We start from the raw sequence: 20487 nt of genomic DNA, 5'->3' as shown, positions 1-20487 counted from the left end.
ACACTCACCTTCCACACACAACCAGACACTCACACACACACACACACACACACACACACACACACACACACACACATACACACACATACACAAGAAACCAAAGTATGATTATCAAGCCAATTAAAGAACACACACTTGCATTCACAAACTCACTAGCCGCCAGACACCCTCCTTACTTAATTTCCTGAAACGCAGATGTCCTGATGAATTTGTAATGCTGTCGGAGTTGAGCCCATCAACATATTAAGCTAAATAACACTAAGAGCTGAAACACTTTAAAACAAACTCTATCACACACACACACATAAATATACACGCACACACACACGTTAAGATAAAACATCAGTAAAATTCAATAGCCGCCCATACGTCTCAGACTACAATCTATGTGTGACTTCCTGAGTCAAACCTGTGATATGTTGTGTGTGTGTGTGTGTGTGTGTGTGTGTGTGTGTGTGTGTGTGTGTGTGTGTGTACACAGCTTCAGAGGGTCCTGGTCTCTGGATGTGTGAGAATTCACATGGTAAGCGCTGTCACTGCATTCTAATACCGCTGCACCTCTCCAAGTCCTCGCTCATTGCTATGGCAACCAGAAAAATGGTTCAGTAGGAAACTTTGCCTGCGTTTAAAGGGCCAAGGTGCCAATCTGGAACACACCAACCATCCACAGAAAGAGAGAAAAAAAATCCTCCACGGCGATATCAGCTATACCAATACATGGTCATGTACACACACACACACACACACACTTGAGTGTTCAGGGATGCTGAGGAGTAAATTGAGGGGAAGATGGAGAGAAAATGGGGCAGGAGTAAAAAGAGAAGAGAGAGAGAGCGCGGAAGAGAGCGCTGCAGAACAGATAGATGGGGTGGGAGAGAGAGAGAGAGAGAGAGAGAGAAGGGAAGAGAGGAAGAGGGGGAGAGAAGGGGAGAGAGTGACAGTAGAGTGTGTAGGCGGCAGGACTGTGAAGAACGGCTTCAGTCACGACTGCAATCAGAAGGAAGTGAGGTAGCGACAGGTAATAGGGGTGAGAGACAGGGTCGAGTGTGTGTGTGTGTGTGTGTGTTTGTGTGTGTGTGCATGTGTGTGCATGTGTGTCCACTAATAATCTATATAAGTTATAATGCGCGATGAAGTTAACTACGGCGCACTACTGTAAATCAAGCCAAAAGTTTAAATCACCACCTATGTTCTGATCATTTGCACAGTGCATCATTAAAAAATCATATTTTTTACGTAAAACTGTCCACTTGTACACAAACAAAATATTCTCACACAAACAATTATTTATACGCCGGTAGGTTCGCTATCACAATAACTGCACTCTCTGAAACTGGGAAGTACATGCAGGTTCACACTCTCTCTGACACACATGCACACACAGACACACACAGAAACACACACACACACATACACACACACACAAACACACAGCGCCGCTCTCTTTCTCTCTCCACTAAATCATAGAAATAGAACTTACCCCACAAGATCATTGGACATAGAGATATTCCCCATCCATCTTAGCTTCCTCTCAGAGAATCCGTCTATGCCTCTGTGTGTATATGTGTATGTGTATGTATGTGTGTGTGTGCGTGTGTGTGTGTGCGTGCATGTGTGCGTGTGTGTGGTGTGGTGTGTGTGTGTGTGTGTGTGTGTGTGTGTGCGCGAGAGAGAGAGAGGGAGAGAGTGCGCGCGGAGGCAGAAAGACTGTTCTGTTACTGTATGACAGGAATGCTCAGTACAGCCCACTCAGTGCAGGCATGACACACTGACTGGCTGTGTGTGCGTGCGTATGTGTGTGTGTGTGTGTCTGTGTGAGTGGGAAAAGCGAGTGTAATGTGTGTGTGAATGCATGGGTGTGTGTGCGCGTGTGTGTGTGTATGTGTGTGTGTGAGTGTGAGTGGAGAGAGCTCAGTCTCCCACTCGACTGCGTGGGCAAGGCCTGCATCTCTCTCTCACTATCTCTCTCTCTCCCTCTCCCTCTCTCTCCTTCTCTCAGAACAGCTATTATAGGAGAGCTTGGGAAAAACAGAGGGGAGCATGTGAATGAGAGAGAGAGAAAGAGCGAAGGAGAGAGAGAGAGGAGCAAAAGAGAGGAGCGATAGAAAGAGAGAGTGAGAAATAGAGAGCATGAAAGGGAGACTGAGTGTGTGTGAGCAAGAGAGAGAGAGAGAGAGAGGAGAGAGGGAACAGAGAGAGAGAAGAGAGAGAAAGAGAGAGGAGGAGGAGGAGGATAGAGGAATCCGGTGTTTGTCCTCTCTTTCTCTGATTGGTTGCATATCATGACACTGGAAGTTTAAAATCCTCTCTCATCAGCTGCAGGAAACATAATAACCATTTAGGATCACCATGACAACCCGCTTGATGTAAACATCAGTGATCCTTCGGTGTGTGTGGGTGGGCTTTGTTCAGCATGCGTACGAAGGAAACAGGAGTCTGTCAGCACACATGCATCCTCTCTCTCTCGCTCACACACACACATACACACTCCAATCTTCCTCCAAAAAAGAGATAGGACTGTGGCCCAGAATAGTGCTTCACCCACTAAGAGTTGGGTCTAACGCTGGGCTGCCATGCAGGATGAGAGAGAGAGAAAAAAAAGAAGGAAAAAAATGGAAACAAGGCAGGAGGGAAAAAATATACTGTAATTATTGCTTTCCTTTATTCCACAGTTGCTTTCGGAGTCTGGAGGGGAAGCAGCGCTTTAAGCTCACCCCGTGCAGTGCGGAGCTGCGCGGTGAGGCTCAGCGAGCTGCTGGCGACGGTCCCTGTCGCGGAGCTGCGCAGTGGAGCCCATCAGAGCTCTGCCGAGCGTCCCTGGGCGGCGCTACTGTGTTTTGGCGCCACCTGCTGGATGAGGTCGATGAACTCGCCCTTCTCCAGACAGGCCCTGCACTCCTCCCCCCACGAGGCCAGCAGGCGTTTGAGCTCCAACACGCGCAGCTTGGAGAGGGCATCCCTGCTCCAGTCCAGAACAGCTTTATCTGTGGAGGGCATGGATGCACGCAGGCGCGCACACACACACACACATACAAACACACATGCACGCGCGCACACTCACACACACAAACACACACACACACACACACACACACGCAGGCACGCAGGCACGCACAAACACACACACACACACACACACACACACGCATGCAAGCACACACAAACACACACACAAACAAACACACACACACACAAACACACACACACACACACACACACACACAAACACACACATCAATACATACATCTATGTGAAACATGTATCACAACAAATTACCATGAGCGTATTATGAAAAGCTAAATGAATGTTGGTAGTGTCTGTGTGTGTGTGTGTGTGTGTGTGTGTGTGTGTGTGTGTGTGTGTGTGTTTATTATACCGTATTGCAGTTCACAAATCTGGCTATCTCTCTTCTGGAGCTTCTGACAGATTTTAGGGGGCGGGACGTGGGCACTGAGAGGGCGTGCCACTTCCCCTATCACTCTGGCTGCAGCATCACTGGAAGCTCCCAGGTAGTAGCACTGCCAGGAGGGGACAGAGAGGGAGTGAGTGTGAGTGTGTGTGTGTGTGTGTGTGTGTGTGTGTGTGTGTGTGTGTGTGTGTGTGTGTGTGTGTGTGATAGAGAGAGAGACAGAGAGAAAGAGAGAGAGAGAAATCAAATGGGTGTGTGTGTGTCCTCACCAAGCGGCTGTCTTTCCCGGTTGCCTCAGCACAGGTCTGAATGAGGCCTTGCTCCACGATGGCATGGCTCAACTCTGAATGTGTGCTGATGAGAGATTTATAGAGACGTCCTAGAAAACCCACACAGACTGTAGAGAGACACAACCAACCAACCAACCACACACACACACACACACACACACACAGAACAAACAAATTAACATATGCGGAAATAGTATTCAGAGACACATTTTGCGCTACAAGAGGGCACAAGAACTAGGTCCAGTACAGTAGGCTACAATCAAGGATGTATTATAATTCTACAAATAGTGTATAGGCCTACATTGTGTTCACAATTATCATATGTTTGACATTAATGCAATTTTGATAGGGTATGAATGCTGATTGATGATTGCTGAATGATCTGACATCTCTACCAAAACTATTCGAACATTGCAGGCAACATTATTGTTGGCTACTTTAAGCCCCTCAAGTCACATTTTACAGTCTCCTTCACTGCAATTCTTATTTGTAGCCATAGGCAATCTAACAACATTGCGGCTTTGCTAAGCCAAGTGGCCGGCTTTCATAGTTCATGTAACTCATGTAAATAGACGCAGACAGGACGACCCAACACACCACCTCGGCTATTTTTACACGCAGAAACCTTTCATGCGCAAACCGTGCAGCTCCCGCTCACCTTCGCATTCGTCGGCACCGATAAGGCCGACGACCACATTCAAAACCAACAGGACGTGTAATATATTAGTGAGAGGCATAGTATTTTTTTTAAAGTCACTTCGTATCTAAGTGAACTTCAATACCCAGTACCCCATGCGCTGCCTTTCGTGCCTGCAGTAAGTGAAAGCGTTTCATTGGAGGAATGATACGGTCAAGACTAGTATGATTGGCCAGCTGCACTTGCAATCTAATTTTAGTGTCGTCTTTGATTGGTCCGATAACTAGAAAGCGAGAATTCATTGGTGCACAATGACCGGTTATTTCCATTCGGCTTCCGGTAAGGCCCGGTAAATTTTTTTATCAAGCATGGCTGCAATAGGGGTTCACTTTGGATACACATGTGCTTGTGTAGCGATATTTAAGGTAAATAATGACAATCGGAAATAACATATCTATTTAATTCTAGTTGAACAACCTATACTACTGTTGGGATGCATAATATGTCTAACAGAAGCTACTTTTCTGAGGCTATCGTTGCGGTGCCTTTAGTGAAAGTTAGCTAACGAGCTAGCCGGGTTTGAATGATGTGTTCTGCATCTCCGTATTATATGTTGGCTAGACACACATTTATATCATCTGTATGCCATTTACCATTTCATTGTTGTTAGTTATCTGTGATCAACGAAATAATAATACAATGGCTTAATTAACTGGCTACTTCTCATCATCAGAGGTCCTACCAACTCAGGTTCAGGCATCAGATGTCCTTACTAATTCTCGTTCCTTTCAGGATGGCAGGGCTGACGTAGTTGCAAATGATGCTGGGGACAGAGTTACCCCCGCCGTGGTGGCGTACAGGGATAAGGAACAGGTACGATACAGCAGCATCCCAATAACACTCTTTGGGATATAAGATGCTAGGCCCAAGTCTGGCAATGGTGTGGTGTCAGTAGCATACTGTTACATCATGCTTGTCATGTAATGAAGGGCCATGTATACCGTAACTGGACTTTCTAGGCTGATCTGTCATCATTTTCCTCAGATCGTGGGAATAGCTGCCAAACAGGGAAGAATAAGGAATGCTGCAAATACTGTTGTAAAAGTTAAGCAGATACTGGGCAGAAGGTAAGTGTCATGATGGACCTGTCTTGCAATGAATGATTACTTGAGATCCACATATCTGTTTTCTTTGAGCCTGGTTTTGAAATATTCTTCATCCTCAGTTTTGATGACCCTGAGGCAGAAGCTCACAGAAAAGACAGCAAATGTCCAGTAAGTAGACGGTCATCTGGTGGACATGTTTAGTGGCAAATATCTCAGATGTGAAATCATCTGTTGCATCTTTCACACTCGTGTCTTAGTCCTACTTGATCTCTCTCACACACAGGTGGTGAATAAAAGTGGTCTGCCCAAGTATGAAATTGACACAGGAGAGACAACAAAGTTTGTGTCACCTGACGAAGTCGCCAAGTTACTCTTCCAGAAAATAAAAGGTAAGGCTTGTTGTTTGGCATCATTGTTGCCACCAACTCGAAGCCTCTCCATAGCAACAACAGATCTCATTTATTTTTGTTTCTTTCAGAGACGGCTCAGTCTGCCCTTGGGTCTGATGTTGCCGATGCCGTCATCACCGTGCCTTTTGAGTTTGGAGAGAATCAGAAGAATGCTCTAAGGTATGTGATGTGCTGTATGTCTGTGGTTCTACCAACAAGAAAAACAACAACACCTCACATGTGTACAGCGCTTTATGCTGAAGGAGGAATGCCAAAACGCTCACCAAATACCAGGGGCAAGTCAAAACGTTTTAATGTAATTATAGTTTTCATCATCACATTTAGGAAAGAAAGCTAGCAGTGGCCTTCTCTCATCCCACCTTGAGGTGTAGAGTGAATAAATGACTGAAGTACTGAATGAATGAATGAATGAATGAATGAATGAATGAATGATTGAATGATTGAATAAAGAAGTGTAGAAGCCAATTAAGGGGTTAATTAAGGGCCTAATTGAATGAGTCAGGTTGAGAAGTTAGCCAGGACACCAGGAAATCCTCTACTCCGACAAGTGGCTTTGAATCTTTTTTTCACAGTGAGTTACGACCTCAGTTTAAGGTGTAATCTGAAGGACAGTATTTCCTACAGCACAGTGTCAGTGTCCCCATTACTGCACTAGCCACAGAGAAGGTTACCACTACAAGCTGCCCACCAACACCACTTCCCACAGAAACTTAGTCTAACAGGGGAGCTACACCAGACGCGTACTGTAACTGAAGCGTTCCGTTCGCGACGCGTATGTTGCAGCCGATCGCAGCAGTTAATTATGACTGTAGTCAATGGAAGTAGCTACACCAGACGCAACAGTGGCGCGTACATTCGAAAAAAATAGACCCATCTTCTAAAATGGATTTTACGCGTCGCGAACGGAACGCTTCAGTTACGCGTCTGGTGTAGCTCCCCTGTTAGGGTGCCTCTCAACATCCCTCCTCGATCCTCAATGCTCGGTCCTCCAGGCTTGTTCCCACTGATCTATAGCTAACACTGGATAGACTATCCCACTGTTGCCACCCTATCATTCTTTATCTAGATCAGTGAGGACGAGGACCGAGGAAGGAAGGGAGGATCTATAAAAGACAAATGAGAGGCACCATTAGTCTTTCCTCTCAGTACTAAACCAAGCCCAAAACTGCTTAGCTCCAGTATTTCAGCGCAGGCAGAGTATCTATTGGTCTGGCTACTTGCCACATCTTGCTTTTTGCTTAAATGGTACGTGTATACCCAAGAGTGTTATACCTTGAATGACAAACACTGGTGTTGGTTCTCTTGTTTAAAGTCTAAAACTCTCACACATGGCTGACAAGAGAAGCATAGTTGGCCGTTTCAGGATCATCACTTTCGCTATGTGCCGTTTAGGAGCAATTTCCCTCCTCTGTGGTAATTGAGATGGGGATTTTGCATCTCTCCTGTCTCACATAACCACTTTGAGCTGACTCAGCATCAGCGTGTGATCTCTCTTGGATGGAGAAACTGTAGCCGTTGCTCCTCTCTCTCTGTTCTCATGGTTACGCTGCATCTTGTTGTGTAGACGGGCTGCCGAGGACGCTGGCTTTAACGTGCTCCGGTTGATCCATGAGCCCTCTGCGGCTGTGCTGGCCTACGGCATCGGTCAGGACTCCCCCTCCGGCAAAAGGTAAACACATCGTCAGCAGCTGGACGCTGGCCCAGTCGGCTTTCATTCACTATACTTCAGCGCTGTGACCATATTATGATGCACTGTCTATGTAAAATCCTTAGTTGGTCATTTTTAAAAAAATATATAATCCACTTTCGTGTTATGTCATTTAGTAGATATTGTAAAACAATGCTCAGTACAGTAGAGGGCAATTGGGATACAAAGGGTAATTTCTCAAGCCTTGATTTAGACATGTGCATAGTTTCTATAAGCATTTTATGAAGGAGATTTTTCTTTGGTGCTATTTATTTAGTGTTTACTCGTAAGCGTACTGTGTGTGCTTGTTAACGTGTTGAAAGAAAGAAGCGAAGGACAGCACTCTTCAGATTTTCCTTTGTTTATTCGCATACGAACGTTTCAGGCAGAGCCCTTCTTCAGCGTTTAATGGCAATTACCATCGCCATTACACGCTGAAGAAGGGCTCTGCTCGAAACGTTTACCATCGCCATTACACACTGAAGAAGGGCTCTGCCCGAAGTGTTCATAGGCGAATAAACAAAGGACAATCTGAAGAGTGCTGTCCTTCGCTTCTCTCTTTCATTTATGTTTTACGTGGGATTCAGCACCCAGTGATTTATTAGAAGGCGATGGTGTGAGTGCGTCTCCTCCACTTCACTTATTAACGTGTTGTTGACACATCTGTTCCCGTGGTGACGCATGCAGCCACGTGCTGGTGTACAAGCTGGGCGGGACGTCTCTGAGCGTGACTGCGCTGGAGGTGAACAGCGGCATGTACCGGGTGCTGGCCACTCACACTGACCACAGCACCGGCGGAGAGAGCTTCACACAGGCACTGGCCCAGTTCCTCGCTGGCGAGTGCAAGAAGTACGTAGAGGCTCAGCTACCTGTGACTCCTCTCCCCTCCCTCTCTCTCGTTTTTTCTCTCTCTCTCTCTCTGTGACTCTCCCTGTTACTCGCTGACGAGTGCAAGAAGTACGTAAAGGCTCGGCTACCTGTGACTCCTCCCCCCTCCCTCTCGTTTTCTCTCTCTCTCTCTCTGACTCTCCCTGTTTCTCGCTGGCGAGTGCAAGAAGTACGTAAAGGCTCAGCTACCTGTGACTCCTCTCCCCTCTCTCTCTCTCTCTCTCTCTCTCTCGTTTTTTTTCTCTCTCTCTCTCCCTGTTTCTTTCTTTGAGTTTGTTTTGAGTGTCTCCTCTCATCCTCCCTCTCCCTTCTTTTTCTACTAACACCCTCTCAAAATCAGAGTTCCCACAGGTCATAGAATTTCTGGAATGTCTATTGCAGATATGAATAGTTAGGGAATTTTTGGGGCTGTCATGGAATATCAGAGACTTTTGTTGTAGCAGTTTAACATGTACTTGCCAACATACATTAATGCAAATGTATTTGGTTATAATTTGGTTATTAGGTTTACTTCTTTCTTGAGTAGTTGTGGTTAGCTCAACTTTGTTCATTCAATGCCCATTTAGTCACCTTCTGCTCTAAAAAAAAGTCTTGAACGCTTCGTGGCTGCACTGAAATCTTTGGTTCATTCATATAGTAGGTATTTTGTCAGGAAGTCAAGGAGAAGTCATAGAATTTTACATTTGACTTACAGTGGGAACTCTGTCAAATGCTCCTGATGGCTTGGCCTCTTTCAAACCTCTTATAGCATCCCATGTCATCGCATTCATATCATTTGTTCATGTCAAACCTTCCTTAATACTGTGTGTGTGTGTGTGTGTGTGTGTGTGTGTGTGTGTGTGTGTGTGCGCTCAGGACTTTTAAGCAGGACGTGAGCAGTAATGCCAGGGCAATGATGAAGCTGATGAACAGTGCTGATGTTGCCAAACACATCCTCTCCACCCTGGGCAGTGCCAACTGCTTCGTGGATTCTCTCTGCGATGGCATGGACTTTGAATGCAATGTGTCAAGGTGGGTCAGCAATCTCCTATCTTATCTAACGTATATATTTTTTTTATTTCAAATGTATCCGCTGTTTCTGCAGTGTCTAAGGTCAAAGGTTAATGCCCTCACTGTCTACAGGGCACGATTTGAGCTCATATGCTCGTCTCTCTTCAATAAGAGCATCCAGCCAATCAAAAGCCTCCTAGAGCAAGTCGGCCTCTCCACAAGTGATGTCAGCAAGGTAAAATTGAGACAATCCATTTTTAAATGTGTGCCTCTTTCTTATATGTGCCGCTTTCAGCCTGTCGATCGAGTCGCAATCTAAAAGAAAATCACCCTGAAAAACATGTCAAAATATATGAGAATGCCATATACTGTAGCATAGATGACATTACAATATGGCTTATATTATGAAATATCAAAATATGGCATTTCTGCGACTGAAACTGTATTTGCTACATTTGACCCCAGCAGTAGTAGTATTACCGTGATTTCCAGACTATTAGCTGTGGCTTATACATTGATTTCTTCTAAATTTCTTCAGCTATGAGGTTAATACAGGGGGGCAGTTAATATGGTGTTAATATGGTTTTGTTTCTTTTAACTTGTCTAAAACACTGTCCTGCGGCTTATACACAATGCGGCTTATATGCGGGAAATTACTGTAGTAGTAGACTTTCTACAAGCTGTGTGTCAGGAAAAAAAGATGATCACATGTTCTCCCCACTGTATATGAATATGGCATAAAGCATAGATGACATTAAAATATGGCATTTCTGCGACTGCAACTGTATTTGGCAGCAGCAGTAACAGTAGTAGTAGTAGTAGACTTTCTACCAGCTGTGTGTGTGTGTGTCTGGTCAGGTGGTGCTGTCCGGCGGCTCGGCGAAGATCCCCCGGCTGCAGCAGATGATCCAGGACCTGTTCCCGGACGTGGAGATGCTGAGCTCCATCTCCCCAGACGAGGTGATCCCCATGGGGGCCGCGCTGCAGGCCGGCATCCTGGTGGGCCGGGACAGTGTGCCCATGGGGGAGGACACCATCACCGTCGACTCCTGTGCCAAAGACATCCTGGTCAAGGTGTGTGCAGCGCTTTCTTTTACACACACACACACACACACACACGTGGGAGGACACCATCACCGTTGACTCCTGTGCCAAAGATATCCTGGTCAAGGTGTGTGCAGCGCTTTCTGTTACACACACACACACACGGGGGAGGACACCATCACCGTCGACTCCTGTGCCAAAGATATCCTGGTCAAGGTGTGTGCAGCGCTTTCTTTTGAACACACACACACACACACATACAATCACACAACACGGTGTATGTGTATTTCGTATACACCCTTTCACAAATACGCCACTTAAGAGTGAATTTCACTTAACCAAGTCACTGTGGTGGGGCAAGTGTATTGTAAACTTCTGCTGTCTGTATTCTCCAGGGTTCATCATCTAATGTACACAAGGTTGTATGTGTGATCAGATTTGTGTGTGCGTGTGTGAGGAGAATTTTCTTATTCTTATGCTTTGCTCCTATGGTGCGTGCGTGCGTGCGTGCGTGCGTGTGTGTGAGGAGAGTTTTCTTATTCTTATGCTTTGCTCCTATTGTGTGTGTGTGTCAGGAGGTGGATGAGTCTGGAGAGGAGGTGTTTAAGGTGCTCTTCCCCTCTGGGACCCCCCTGCCCGCCCGCAGACAGCACACACTCCAGGGCCCCGGCAACCTGACCTCTGTGTGTCTGGAGCTCTACCAGGCCCAGCAATGTCTCGCTAAGGTGGGAAACACACACACACACACACACACACAAATGCATGCATACACAAATGCATGCATACACACACACACAACACAGAAATGCATCCATGTGTCCATCATATTCATACAAACAGTCTCACACATAAATGTAAACTCATACAGCACATATACTGTACATTGTAGATTTCTAGACAAAGGCAGTGTCAATGACATTGGGTGCATACGCGTATGTTAGTTATGCAAATTAATAGATAATTGTGCAATGTGTGGGAATAAGTAGTGCTAACTGTGTTACTGTGTATCATGAATGTTTAGAACTCTGCCAGCCCCAGCGGTGTCTCGTTCAGGTGGCCAAACCACACGCGCACGCGCGCGCACACACACACACACACACACACACACACACGCGCGCGCGCAGGTGTGCATTATGCATGTGTGCACACATTGCACAAAAACACCAACACTTTTATAATAATGTTATACATGTCAAACATATTCATGTATTCTGTAGATTGTTTTGCGAGATCTGGAACCCAAGGAGGAGAACCACGACATTGTCACAGAAGTCACAATGAAAAGGTACAATCCTCAGCACACATTCTCTGTTGTAGCGCAGACACAACCTCTGATGGTCTTACCTTACCTCACTCTTACCCTTATGGGATGCCTAACCCTCCTCATACTATATCTATCTAGAATCATTATATCCAATTTTCACATTGATTGCTCTGAAAGGGCTGGTTAAATATGGATCAGTGCGTCATATTATGTTTTGTGATGAGAGGAATGTAATTATAGACTGGGTAAACCCAGCCCGATCTGCCGGTGATTGGATTTCACCCTGCAGCTCAGGCTGGAATCCTCCACATGTTTCTATCTTGCTTCCGTAAAAAATGTGCAGGCACCAATCACAAACTGGCTTATCCACTTGACACACCCGGTTTGTTGGTTTGAACTATGCCCATTCATCACGCCTCTTGTACAGTAGAAATCCAGCGCAAACTCCCCAGACTAATGTTCAATCTCAAAAGATTGAGTTTGTTCTGATGATAGCCAGGCTAATGTAATTATTCATTGTGGAACAGACCTTAAGGTGGTAGCACTAACTTTGGTAACCTATCAAACATCATGCTTCTCATCTATTGTACATGGAACATAACAGTGTAGTTACTACCTGACTAGGGCATAAGCTATGAGCAGCATCGACCAACGTTACGTTTAGTGCTAGTAAAATGTGTCGGTAAATGTTATGAGCGGAAGCTGATAGTTGTGTGAATGTGTGTGTTCTGCAGGGACGGCTCGTTACACGTCACCTGTACGGAGCAGCTCAGTGGACGATCTGAGGCTGTTACCATAGCAGCTGCTGCGGCTGCATCATAAATTAGATGACGAGCATCTGGTCTCCATGGAGATATGCTACCCTATAACAAACCCCAACGAAAGTCCATCTGATTACTGTAATCCAAGAGTACAACAACTGGATTAACTGGCATCTTAATCCCAGTATTTAGGTCTTTTTTTCAATAAATTGTGTATATATGATGAAAAGAAACTTGCAGTTGACCTCTCTTTGTTTGGCGCTTTACATAACCTAACAATGCTTCTCTGTGTTGATGCTTATCTTTAAGTTGTTTTTTTTCTGTGTATCAGTAAGAGCAGGTGTTCCTCTCTGACTGGTTACTGAAGTTACATGCACATTGCGTGTTCTGGTGCATCGTTGCTCTGACTGGTGCAACACAACTGAAGTAGCGTGGCATTTTGCAGGTGCTAGATCGTCATACCAGACTCTTATCTGTTGCTGGTGTTGTACTCACATCAGTTTAGTTGCAGTCTGAAGGCCAACAATCACCAGCGACGTGACGACGTCTGACGGACGTCAAGTGATGCCAAATTGTAGAACTTTTAACGAAGCAAAACCACTGGCGGCGTCTGATGCACGTTGACACCAAAGTATTAGAAACTTGTTCTTTCTCTTGCGTGTCAAATCTATATACTGTATGTCTTTGCCAGTGGGTGTTCGTCCTTTAGGGTAGGGCTAGTATCATGTATGGAGATTTGAACCAGTGGTCTGCAGTCCACAGGTATTCCAGGTGGTCCCTGACCTACAGTATGCATTCAATAATGTAGTTTCACTTTTTACCCTCACACCCCACAACACTGATCCCCAGGTTGCTTTTAGTCAGATTGGTGGTTTCTGGGTCACAGTCAGTTGAAAACGCCTTGTGTAGTGCTTTGAGTGGTTGTGCTAGAACAGAATCGTAGATTTCAATATGGGAGCAGGCACAGACAACAACAGACTTAAGTTCAGACTGTAATACATTTGAATGAAGCATTTTATTGCACATAGTGAAACAAAACGCAAAGAACATCAGTGGCATTTCAACGACTTGTCATCTATCAAAAAAAGACAACATATAGGCAATGTGGTGACGGCTGCTTCAGGAGGTAGCAGGTTAGTCAAAGTGCAAGAGAACAGGAATGTAACAGACCCCTAACAGCAGATACCAATATCAAGTACTACCATTTGACAAAGCAGTCAAAAAGGACACTTACTTCATTTTATACACTGAATAGTGTGTAAATTAGAGGTATATAATGTAATTTAAAGGAAACAACAAATTTCATTTCTGGTAATTTTGAGTAAAAATGTTATATCACATTGAACCATTACCCAACCTATTCAGTCTGCATGTTTGTGGAATATCCAAATTGACCAGGGTACTAAAAATAACCTGGTCTATGTGGGAGTTTTTTTTTCCAAGGCCTGGTTTGGGACTGAGCCCAAATCTTAAGAGCATGAATGTAGAAAGTGCTTGAACAGTGTGTACCGCCATCCAAAGGGCATTTCATTTGAACTAGTGCTGATCAGACGACAGCAAATTTCATCAATTATGAACAATGAAAACACTTGTAATACAGTTTTGTACTACTGTTCCCCTGTAAAAAGGAGGGGAGAACATGTACCAAAAGACAGGCTTTGGGGAAGGCTTCCCAGGGCGTCGCTTCTACTTCAGAGCCCTTTCTAAGGAAAAGCTCCACAGCTCAGTTAAACATCCCTCAACCCTGGGCCATGTGGATAACTCCTGATATTTCATTACAAACAGCAAATTTCATCACTTGTGAACAACGGGGGGGGGGGGGGGGATGAATATAACAAGAGGAGCCCAGCCTGTGTGGGAGGTGTTCCTCCCGCCTGGTCAGTCTGGGCCTCAGACGGAGCCCTTGCTGCCTCTCCTGAGGAACAGCTCCTCGCCTGCGGCCAGCTTCTGGTACAGCTCCCTCAGCTCCTCCGCTCGGGGTGCCGTGGAGCCGGGCGTGGCCGGCAGCTCAAAGTCCGACGACTCCTGCGAATCGGCTTTCTGCTCTGCTGCATCCTTCCCTGCATCTGATTGGCTATTCTGACTGTCATTCAAACCATCCCTTGCCTCTGGAGGTAAGTTGGCTCCGGCCCCTGACTCTCCATTGGTCGCCGCCTTGCCTTCTTGACTGCCCTGGCGCTCCACCTTCTTAATCTCCGGGCGTATGAGGACCGTGTCCATCTCGGAGAAGTTCGCCACACCATCGTCGGAGATGTGGGTGGACTGCGAGGACGACAGGCGGTAGGAGTCGTCGTCGTCGTCGTTCTCGGCGAACAGCACCGGCGACTGCGAGCACGTGCGCTCGCTGGAGCGGGCCAGGCTGCTCTGGCTGTTGTCCGGCTCGGAGCTCTCGTCCGTCGGGAGCGACGCCGGCTTGAAGAAGGCGTCCCACTGAGGCGGGATGGAGGAAGCGGTGGGGGGAGCAACGGATGCGTCGCCGCCGGACGACTGACTGCCTGCGGCTTCCTGCTTCGGGGTCTGGACGACCTTTTCACCATTACTCGCATCGTCTTCTTCGTTGTCGTCATCGTCGTCGTTAGATTCTGTGCAGTCTGCGTAATTGGCTGTGTGGACAGAGGGGCGTGGCTCGGGCAGGAAGTCCATCAGGCCGACGGGGGGCGTTGGCACCTCGCTGCAGTGAGGCTCCACCTTCTCGCCGGTCAGAAGCTTCTTTCTGTGTGGCGCCACGGCAATCTCATCGAACAGCTCGTCGTCACTGTCTGAAACTGGAAGAGAGAAAAGAACGAGACTGAGCAGATATCCTGATTAGCAGAAACACAGCCACTCAAATCTAATTTAAAAAAAAAAAAAAAAAAAAACGTAAATGGGAGCGCCGGACCTCATTAGATTAATTAACCTAACAACCCAATCAACTGCCCCGTGATTTTTTTTTTTAAAAAGACGAAGAATCAAATAAAACCTAATTTACAGAGTTCACAAGGTCTGGTCTAAGACCTATCTTTAAGACTCCAATCACTTCACATGAGAGCTTTCATTAGCAAAATGGCACTTATAACAGGTCACTAACCTCTTGAAGTGGACTCATCTCTGCCCCTTTTCAGGAGACCAAGGGGCTTGTAGACAATCTCTTTCCTTCCAGAATATTCCCGGCACAGTGGCTTAAGTCTTCAGTGGTGAGCAGGAAATAAAACCCAGGCACAGATTAGTCACTGTGCACACATTTTTATGGAAAGCGGTCTGTACCTGGCATAGATAATCTATTTAAAGAACAACACATTTCCGTTTGCCAGACAGTACTTGAGGTCCTCTGGACCAGAGCCAGTGGTTACAGCTCCCGTGTGTCGTGCTAAATGAATGACAGTTGGTGAGAATCAGATGATAGCCTGCTTACATCTCTGCAACCTCCTCAAAGGTACGGCCCATGGGGATGACGTTTGGGTAGATGTTCACTGGGCAGATATAGGACAGGAAGTCTGTGATCTGTTCAACAGAGGAAAGGCACAGGCACTGAAGACTTTGTGTGTGACCATCTCTCACTGGGATTGACATGCTGGTTTGTTTTAAACTCACAGGAATAGCATTCCTGAACTAGAAACTAAAAACAAATGGAAGCCATGAAGGTTGGTCAGATCAGATTGAACAAACAGTATGCAATTAGCATCGATTTCCCCTGGATTAAATGTGATTATGTGTTGTCACATAATTTTAACGACATTACCTTATCATTTAAGGTTTAATTTATCTACTGTTGCTTAGCAACTCAGTGGATTGTACTATACATTTTGTTTTCCTCTTAGAATGGGCATGGTATTCGTATCTCTTTGTCTATGTTAGTATTAAACCAGAGAACTGCATAGAAATAGTCCACTTACCTCTGAGTAGGAGGAGTGGAAGGAGAAACAAGCTCTGTACGAACTTTGACCCATTCTGTAAAACAATATAACAAATTAAATATCATATGACACGAAAACAAACAAATACAAACAAACAAAAAAAAAAACTTGATCTGAGATGATGATGATGAGGTAAGACCTCAGCCATACTACTTGGTCTGTAGTTTATTTTTTACAACTAGGTGGCCTGAGCGGCTGGTCACCTGACAATGACGTTGGTCTTCCTGGTCCTCTCTCCGAACCACATGGTGGACGGCTTGATGCTGATGATGCGGAGGGGCTTCCCATCTTTGGAAGTGCAGCCACACGGCAATCGGTTTGCCCTGAAGAACTCCTCATCCTGACCAGGACAACAAAAAGTAGGCAGCCATTTTAGTTTTGCTTGTTTGCTGAATGTTTTGGATATTTGAGTGCAACAGCCAATCAAATTACATCTGTCTCTTCCATGCTCCTGAGGCACCATATTGATTGGCTGGGATCGGTCCCAACCACAATATGTGTTTCTGTTTACAGAGACATCTTTTTGAGTGCGCACACACAGCACCAGCATAGAGACAACAATGGCTAAAGAGGGAAATGACATCAGCAACAAGTCCACAAGTTCATCATACTGTACCTTCGGATGCCTGCATGCATGGATTTGTGTCGCTCTGTCTGTGGTCACGTGACTCAAGAGCTCTGGCATCTTCTGGAACATGTCTAGGCTGTTCACATGGATCTAAGACAGGAAACAATGGTGACGACTATGCTTAAGATGGTACAAATGTAAAGCAACTGTGAGTACTGTGACTTCAAATCCAGCTGCACCAAAAAAGCATAGCAAATGGACTATAAATTAAACATTTTTTTTTTTTAAACTCACACTGAAAAATAGCAAGCCAATAGATTATGTCATTTTATTGGGAAAATGCATTTTGTGAATTTTCACAAAATGATTCAATCAATTAAGTGAATGGTTACGTGTGTCCGGTGTCGTTGGCTAACCTGACATCCAAACTCCTCGCTCAGGTTGGTGAAGAGGTACTCATACCCATAGGCTGCCTTGCAGTTGAGCCACACCACATGGTATGGGCTCTGGGTGAGCCAGTCCTGCACCAGCTCCTTAATGCCATTCAGACAGGCCTCCTGATGAAGACCAACACACAGGGCTTCAACAACGACATTAGAAAGCAACAGAGATGCTTTGTGCTTTGATGTTCTGAATACGTTTTGAAGTATCAGCTCTCAGTCTTCATAGCAGTGATCGTCAACCTTTTTGTTCTAAGGATATTTTGCAGCTACAGGTCTCGGGGTTCATAGCAGTGGTGGTGAACCGTTTTTGTGTGAGCCTTGTCCCTCACGACATATCACATGCAGTAAGCATAGTAAGATTACTTTTCAATGTCTTTCATTTAATGTGAAAGCAGATGGACAGAGAAATGGTTTCATTCTCTTAGTGAATGTTTTCTAGCAGTTATGTTTATGCTTATGTGTAGCCTGTATCAAATCATGCCAAACTTAGTGAATATGTTTCAGGAGGATACTTACCCTGCTGGGTATCTGATAGAACCTTGGGTCAAAGAATGTAGAGTCCAGATAAACACTCTGTATGTCTTTGACCCTGAGAGACACACACAAAGGGGAGGGGGAGGGGGAGGGGGAGGTGAAAAAGTACCACAATCAGCCAAAAAAACCAAAGCTCTCTAAAGATCAACTGAGGATATTAGTTTCAAGCAACACCATAATCAGCCAATCAGCACCACAAAGTCCAGTGATTTATTTACTTAAAGACAGCACTGTGAACTGTATCTAAAAACACCATGCCAAAAATCAGACTATTTTAAACCTGAGCATTGAGCAACCGATCGAACACATAAATTACACTGCTCAATAACACTCAACTTTGGACTGCAAAACAATACATTACGACCAAAGTCAATACCTTCATGGACATAGGCAAGGCAGGATAAATGCGTATCGAGTTAGTGACTATGAAGTTAACAAGCCCAATACAATTTGCAGCCAAACCCCTCAATCACAATCAGCAGAACCGGAGGATGGATCTACTGATGTAGAACATCTCACCAGTTTGATCACTTCAATGAGAGTTTTTGTTCAAAAACGTTGTCTGTCTAGCATGCACTGTAGGACAACAAACAAATCACTCAGGAAATCAAGCCATAACCATCTGATATTGACCTGTTTATCCTTATCTTTTATCAATCCCATGAGTTTCTGGGGTAAAAAAAAATCAACCCCAAGAAAGAAGGGTTACAGAAAGAGAGAGACAGATAAAGAAAGGATGAGGAGAAGAAACGGGACGTTGGTCTGGTGGGAGGAAGAATAGAAAGTGATGTTAAACAGTAAAAATATCCATACGTGCACCTTTAGGTGAGGTGTTTAACATTTGCATTGTTCCCACAATACCTGTTCCCTGAGTGCAGGAACTCCATTCTGGCTACATCACCTGCGGCCAGTCTGAAGTCACCAGTGTACAGCACTGTCCCTTGCCCCCCTTCAAACAGAAACCTGCCATTGAAACACACACAGTTATGGAAAGTGGAAGATAACACATCTTTCTTACACACACACACACACACACACACACACACACACACACACACACACACACATTCTCTCTATGTCTGTCTCTCTCTCACACACACACACACACACACACACAATACTCACATAACTGATCCTGGACAGTGTCCTGCCGGCAGCAAAGTGACTACAACGTCTTCCGACTAAAATAGATGATAAAGCAATAAAGGTTGAAACCGGTTTCAGATGCATAATGACACTCTCCTAAGCAGGCTAGTATCTGCCTTGGGGCGCCTACCTCTCCTGTTGTTTCATCAATCAGTGATATGTGAGTTGGACTGTCCAGCTCTAGGGCAACCTGGAACAACAGAGGTATGATTGCAACTTGTACTCTCAAGGCATTTATGCATAACTTAGACTACCACTACTTTAAACTGGGGGAAAATAAACTGCACTTACAATATGATCTTGCCAGAAGTCATATTTTGGATTGCTGAGCAGTAGTTCTTTGGTCACGAATGAACAGTAGAGATTGACTGTTAAACTGAGAAAGATACAAGAACTGTTAAGTCAGTGTCTTTTAGTGTAGCCTACTTAATTTGGCTTATGGCTTCAGGAATGTATATACAGTAAGCAGCAAGGTTACCTGAACTTGAGCTTTCTTTTCAACAAGGGTCCTTTTAATCCTTTCATATGATCTGTAGAGAAAGCTAACGTTATTGATGGGTCTAAGATGTGATGCCCCCCAGTCGATGCTAGTCACTAGTTTGTTCAAACTTCAAGGGGCATACTAAGAAACTGAATTAACGTATGTAAGCACAATTTAACTGTTTAACTGTTTAAATGAACTACGGGCCTTGGTAAGTCTAAGGCATTTAATTGCAATACAGCTAGTTTACTAAAACGGACCTGGTAAGATTTTATGAAAACATTTTGCACTTACCTTTATGACAGTGTGACAGAAAATAAGCTCTGGCATGCAGATTCTCCCTGTCAAAGCGGTCCAGGGAAATTGTTGGGTATTCCTTCATACGACCCGCAAAGGAACTCATTCTGAGACACTTCAATAATGCTAGACGGCACACATTGATTTCGTAAACGCATGAAAACGAGACGAGTGGGCTAATGCTACCGTGCCATTACTGATTCTAAGCGCAACGAGACTCCAGCAACGATTTTGAAACTTCCCTCACACTGCTCAATCGAGTCAAAACCATAGACCTAACACAACAGTCCGTCTAGTCAGAGACACTTATATATTTAAAAAGACTTTGGTCTAGTATGCGCACAACCCGCGAACAAGACCTAAAAGCAGTGGTCCTGTCTGTCATTTTTAACAGTGCGCCATCTAGTGGAGAGACTGACATAAACAATGTAGGCCTACTAACTTGAGGGTTATTGAAAAAACTGTGCATTAAATACATGCAGTTGGCTAATTTGTAGCCTAAACAAGAAACCGTTTAATTCACCATTCCTACAGCTGTTGATCTATATTTAATATATATATTATATAAATATAAATATGTATTTAAATTCTTCTCTACCACTCCTAACCAGACGGTGGCAGCATATAATCTCATGGTA

The 20487-nt window shown here is 45.0% G+C and overlaps 4 protein-coding genes across 4 annotated transcripts in view; 1 reads left to right on the top strand and 3 right to left on the bottom strand.

Moving 5' to 3' along the window:
- shank3b (SH3 and multiple ankyrin repeat domains 3b) overlaps nucleotides 1-1684 on the bottom strand; it is a 29792-nt gene extending 28108 nt beyond the window's left edge. The window contains exon 1 of the mRNA XM_062518086.1: nucleotides 1481-1684. The gene's annotated coding sequence lies outside the window, so the exon portion shown is untranslated. The remainder of the gene's footprint in view (nucleotides 1-1480) is intronic.
- Nucleotides 1685-2636: 952 nt separating this feature from the next.
- cdnf (cerebral dopamine neurotrophic factor) lies at nucleotides 2637-4515 on the bottom strand. The gene is made up of 4 exons (XM_062518486.1): nucleotides 4359-4515; nucleotides 3680-3807; nucleotides 3378-3519; nucleotides 2637-2984 (listed from the first exon to the last, which is right to left on the bottom strand). The coding sequence occupies exons 1-4, from the start codon at nucleotides 4435-4437 to the stop codon at nucleotides 2797-2799; spliced, it is 537 nt and encodes a 178-aa protein (XP_062374470.1). The 5' UTR covers nucleotides 4438-4515; the 3' UTR covers nucleotides 2637-2796.
- A 119-nt stretch (nucleotides 4516-4634) lies between these two features.
- On the top strand, nucleotides 4635-12720 carry hspa14 (heat shock protein 14). Its single transcript, XM_062518485.1, has 14 exons — nucleotides 4635-4762; nucleotides 5130-5210; nucleotides 5382-5464; nucleotides 5563-5611; nucleotides 5727-5832; nucleotides 5922-6012; nucleotides 7418-7522; nucleotides 8228-8389; nucleotides 9284-9439; nucleotides 9551-9653; nucleotides 10277-10492; nucleotides 11038-11187; nucleotides 11680-11747; nucleotides 12461-12720. Exons 1-14 carry the CDS (start codon nucleotides 4706-4708, stop codon nucleotides 12546-12548), a joined length of 1515 nt encoding a protein of 504 aa, XP_062374469.1. The 5' UTR covers nucleotides 4635-4705; the 3' UTR covers nucleotides 12549-12720.
- A 769-nt stretch (nucleotides 12721-13489) lies between these two features.
- On the bottom strand, nucleotides 13490-20140 carry dclre1c (DNA cross-link repair 1C, PSO2 homolog (S. cerevisiae)). Its single transcript, XM_062518525.1, has 14 exons — nucleotides 19847-20140; nucleotides 19550-19601; nucleotides 19363-19447; nucleotides 19202-19261; nucleotides 19051-19106; nucleotides 18787-18888; nucleotides 17908-17980; nucleotides 17365-17505; nucleotides 16997-17098; nucleotides 16584-16720; nucleotides 16360-16414; nucleotides 15879-15967; nucleotides 15555-15652; nucleotides 13490-15252 (listed from the first exon to the last, which is right to left on the bottom strand). The coding sequence occupies exons 1-14, from the start codon at nucleotides 19953-19955 to the stop codon at nucleotides 14378-14380; spliced, it is 2034 nt and encodes a 677-aa protein (XP_062374509.1). The 5' UTR covers nucleotides 19956-20140; the 3' UTR covers nucleotides 13490-14377.
- Between the last annotated feature and the right edge of the window lie 347 nt (nucleotides 20141-20487).

Source organism: Sardina pilchardus, chromosome 17 (genome assembly GCF_963854185.1).
Source record: "Sardina pilchardus chromosome 17, fSarPil1.1, whole genome shotgun sequence".
Taxonomy (NCBI): Eukaryota; Metazoa; Chordata; class Actinopteri; order Clupeiformes; family Clupeidae; genus Sardina; species Sardina pilchardus.
The sequence above is the reverse complement of the archived record's forward strand: the minus strand, read 5'-3'. Positions and strand labels throughout refer to the sequence as shown.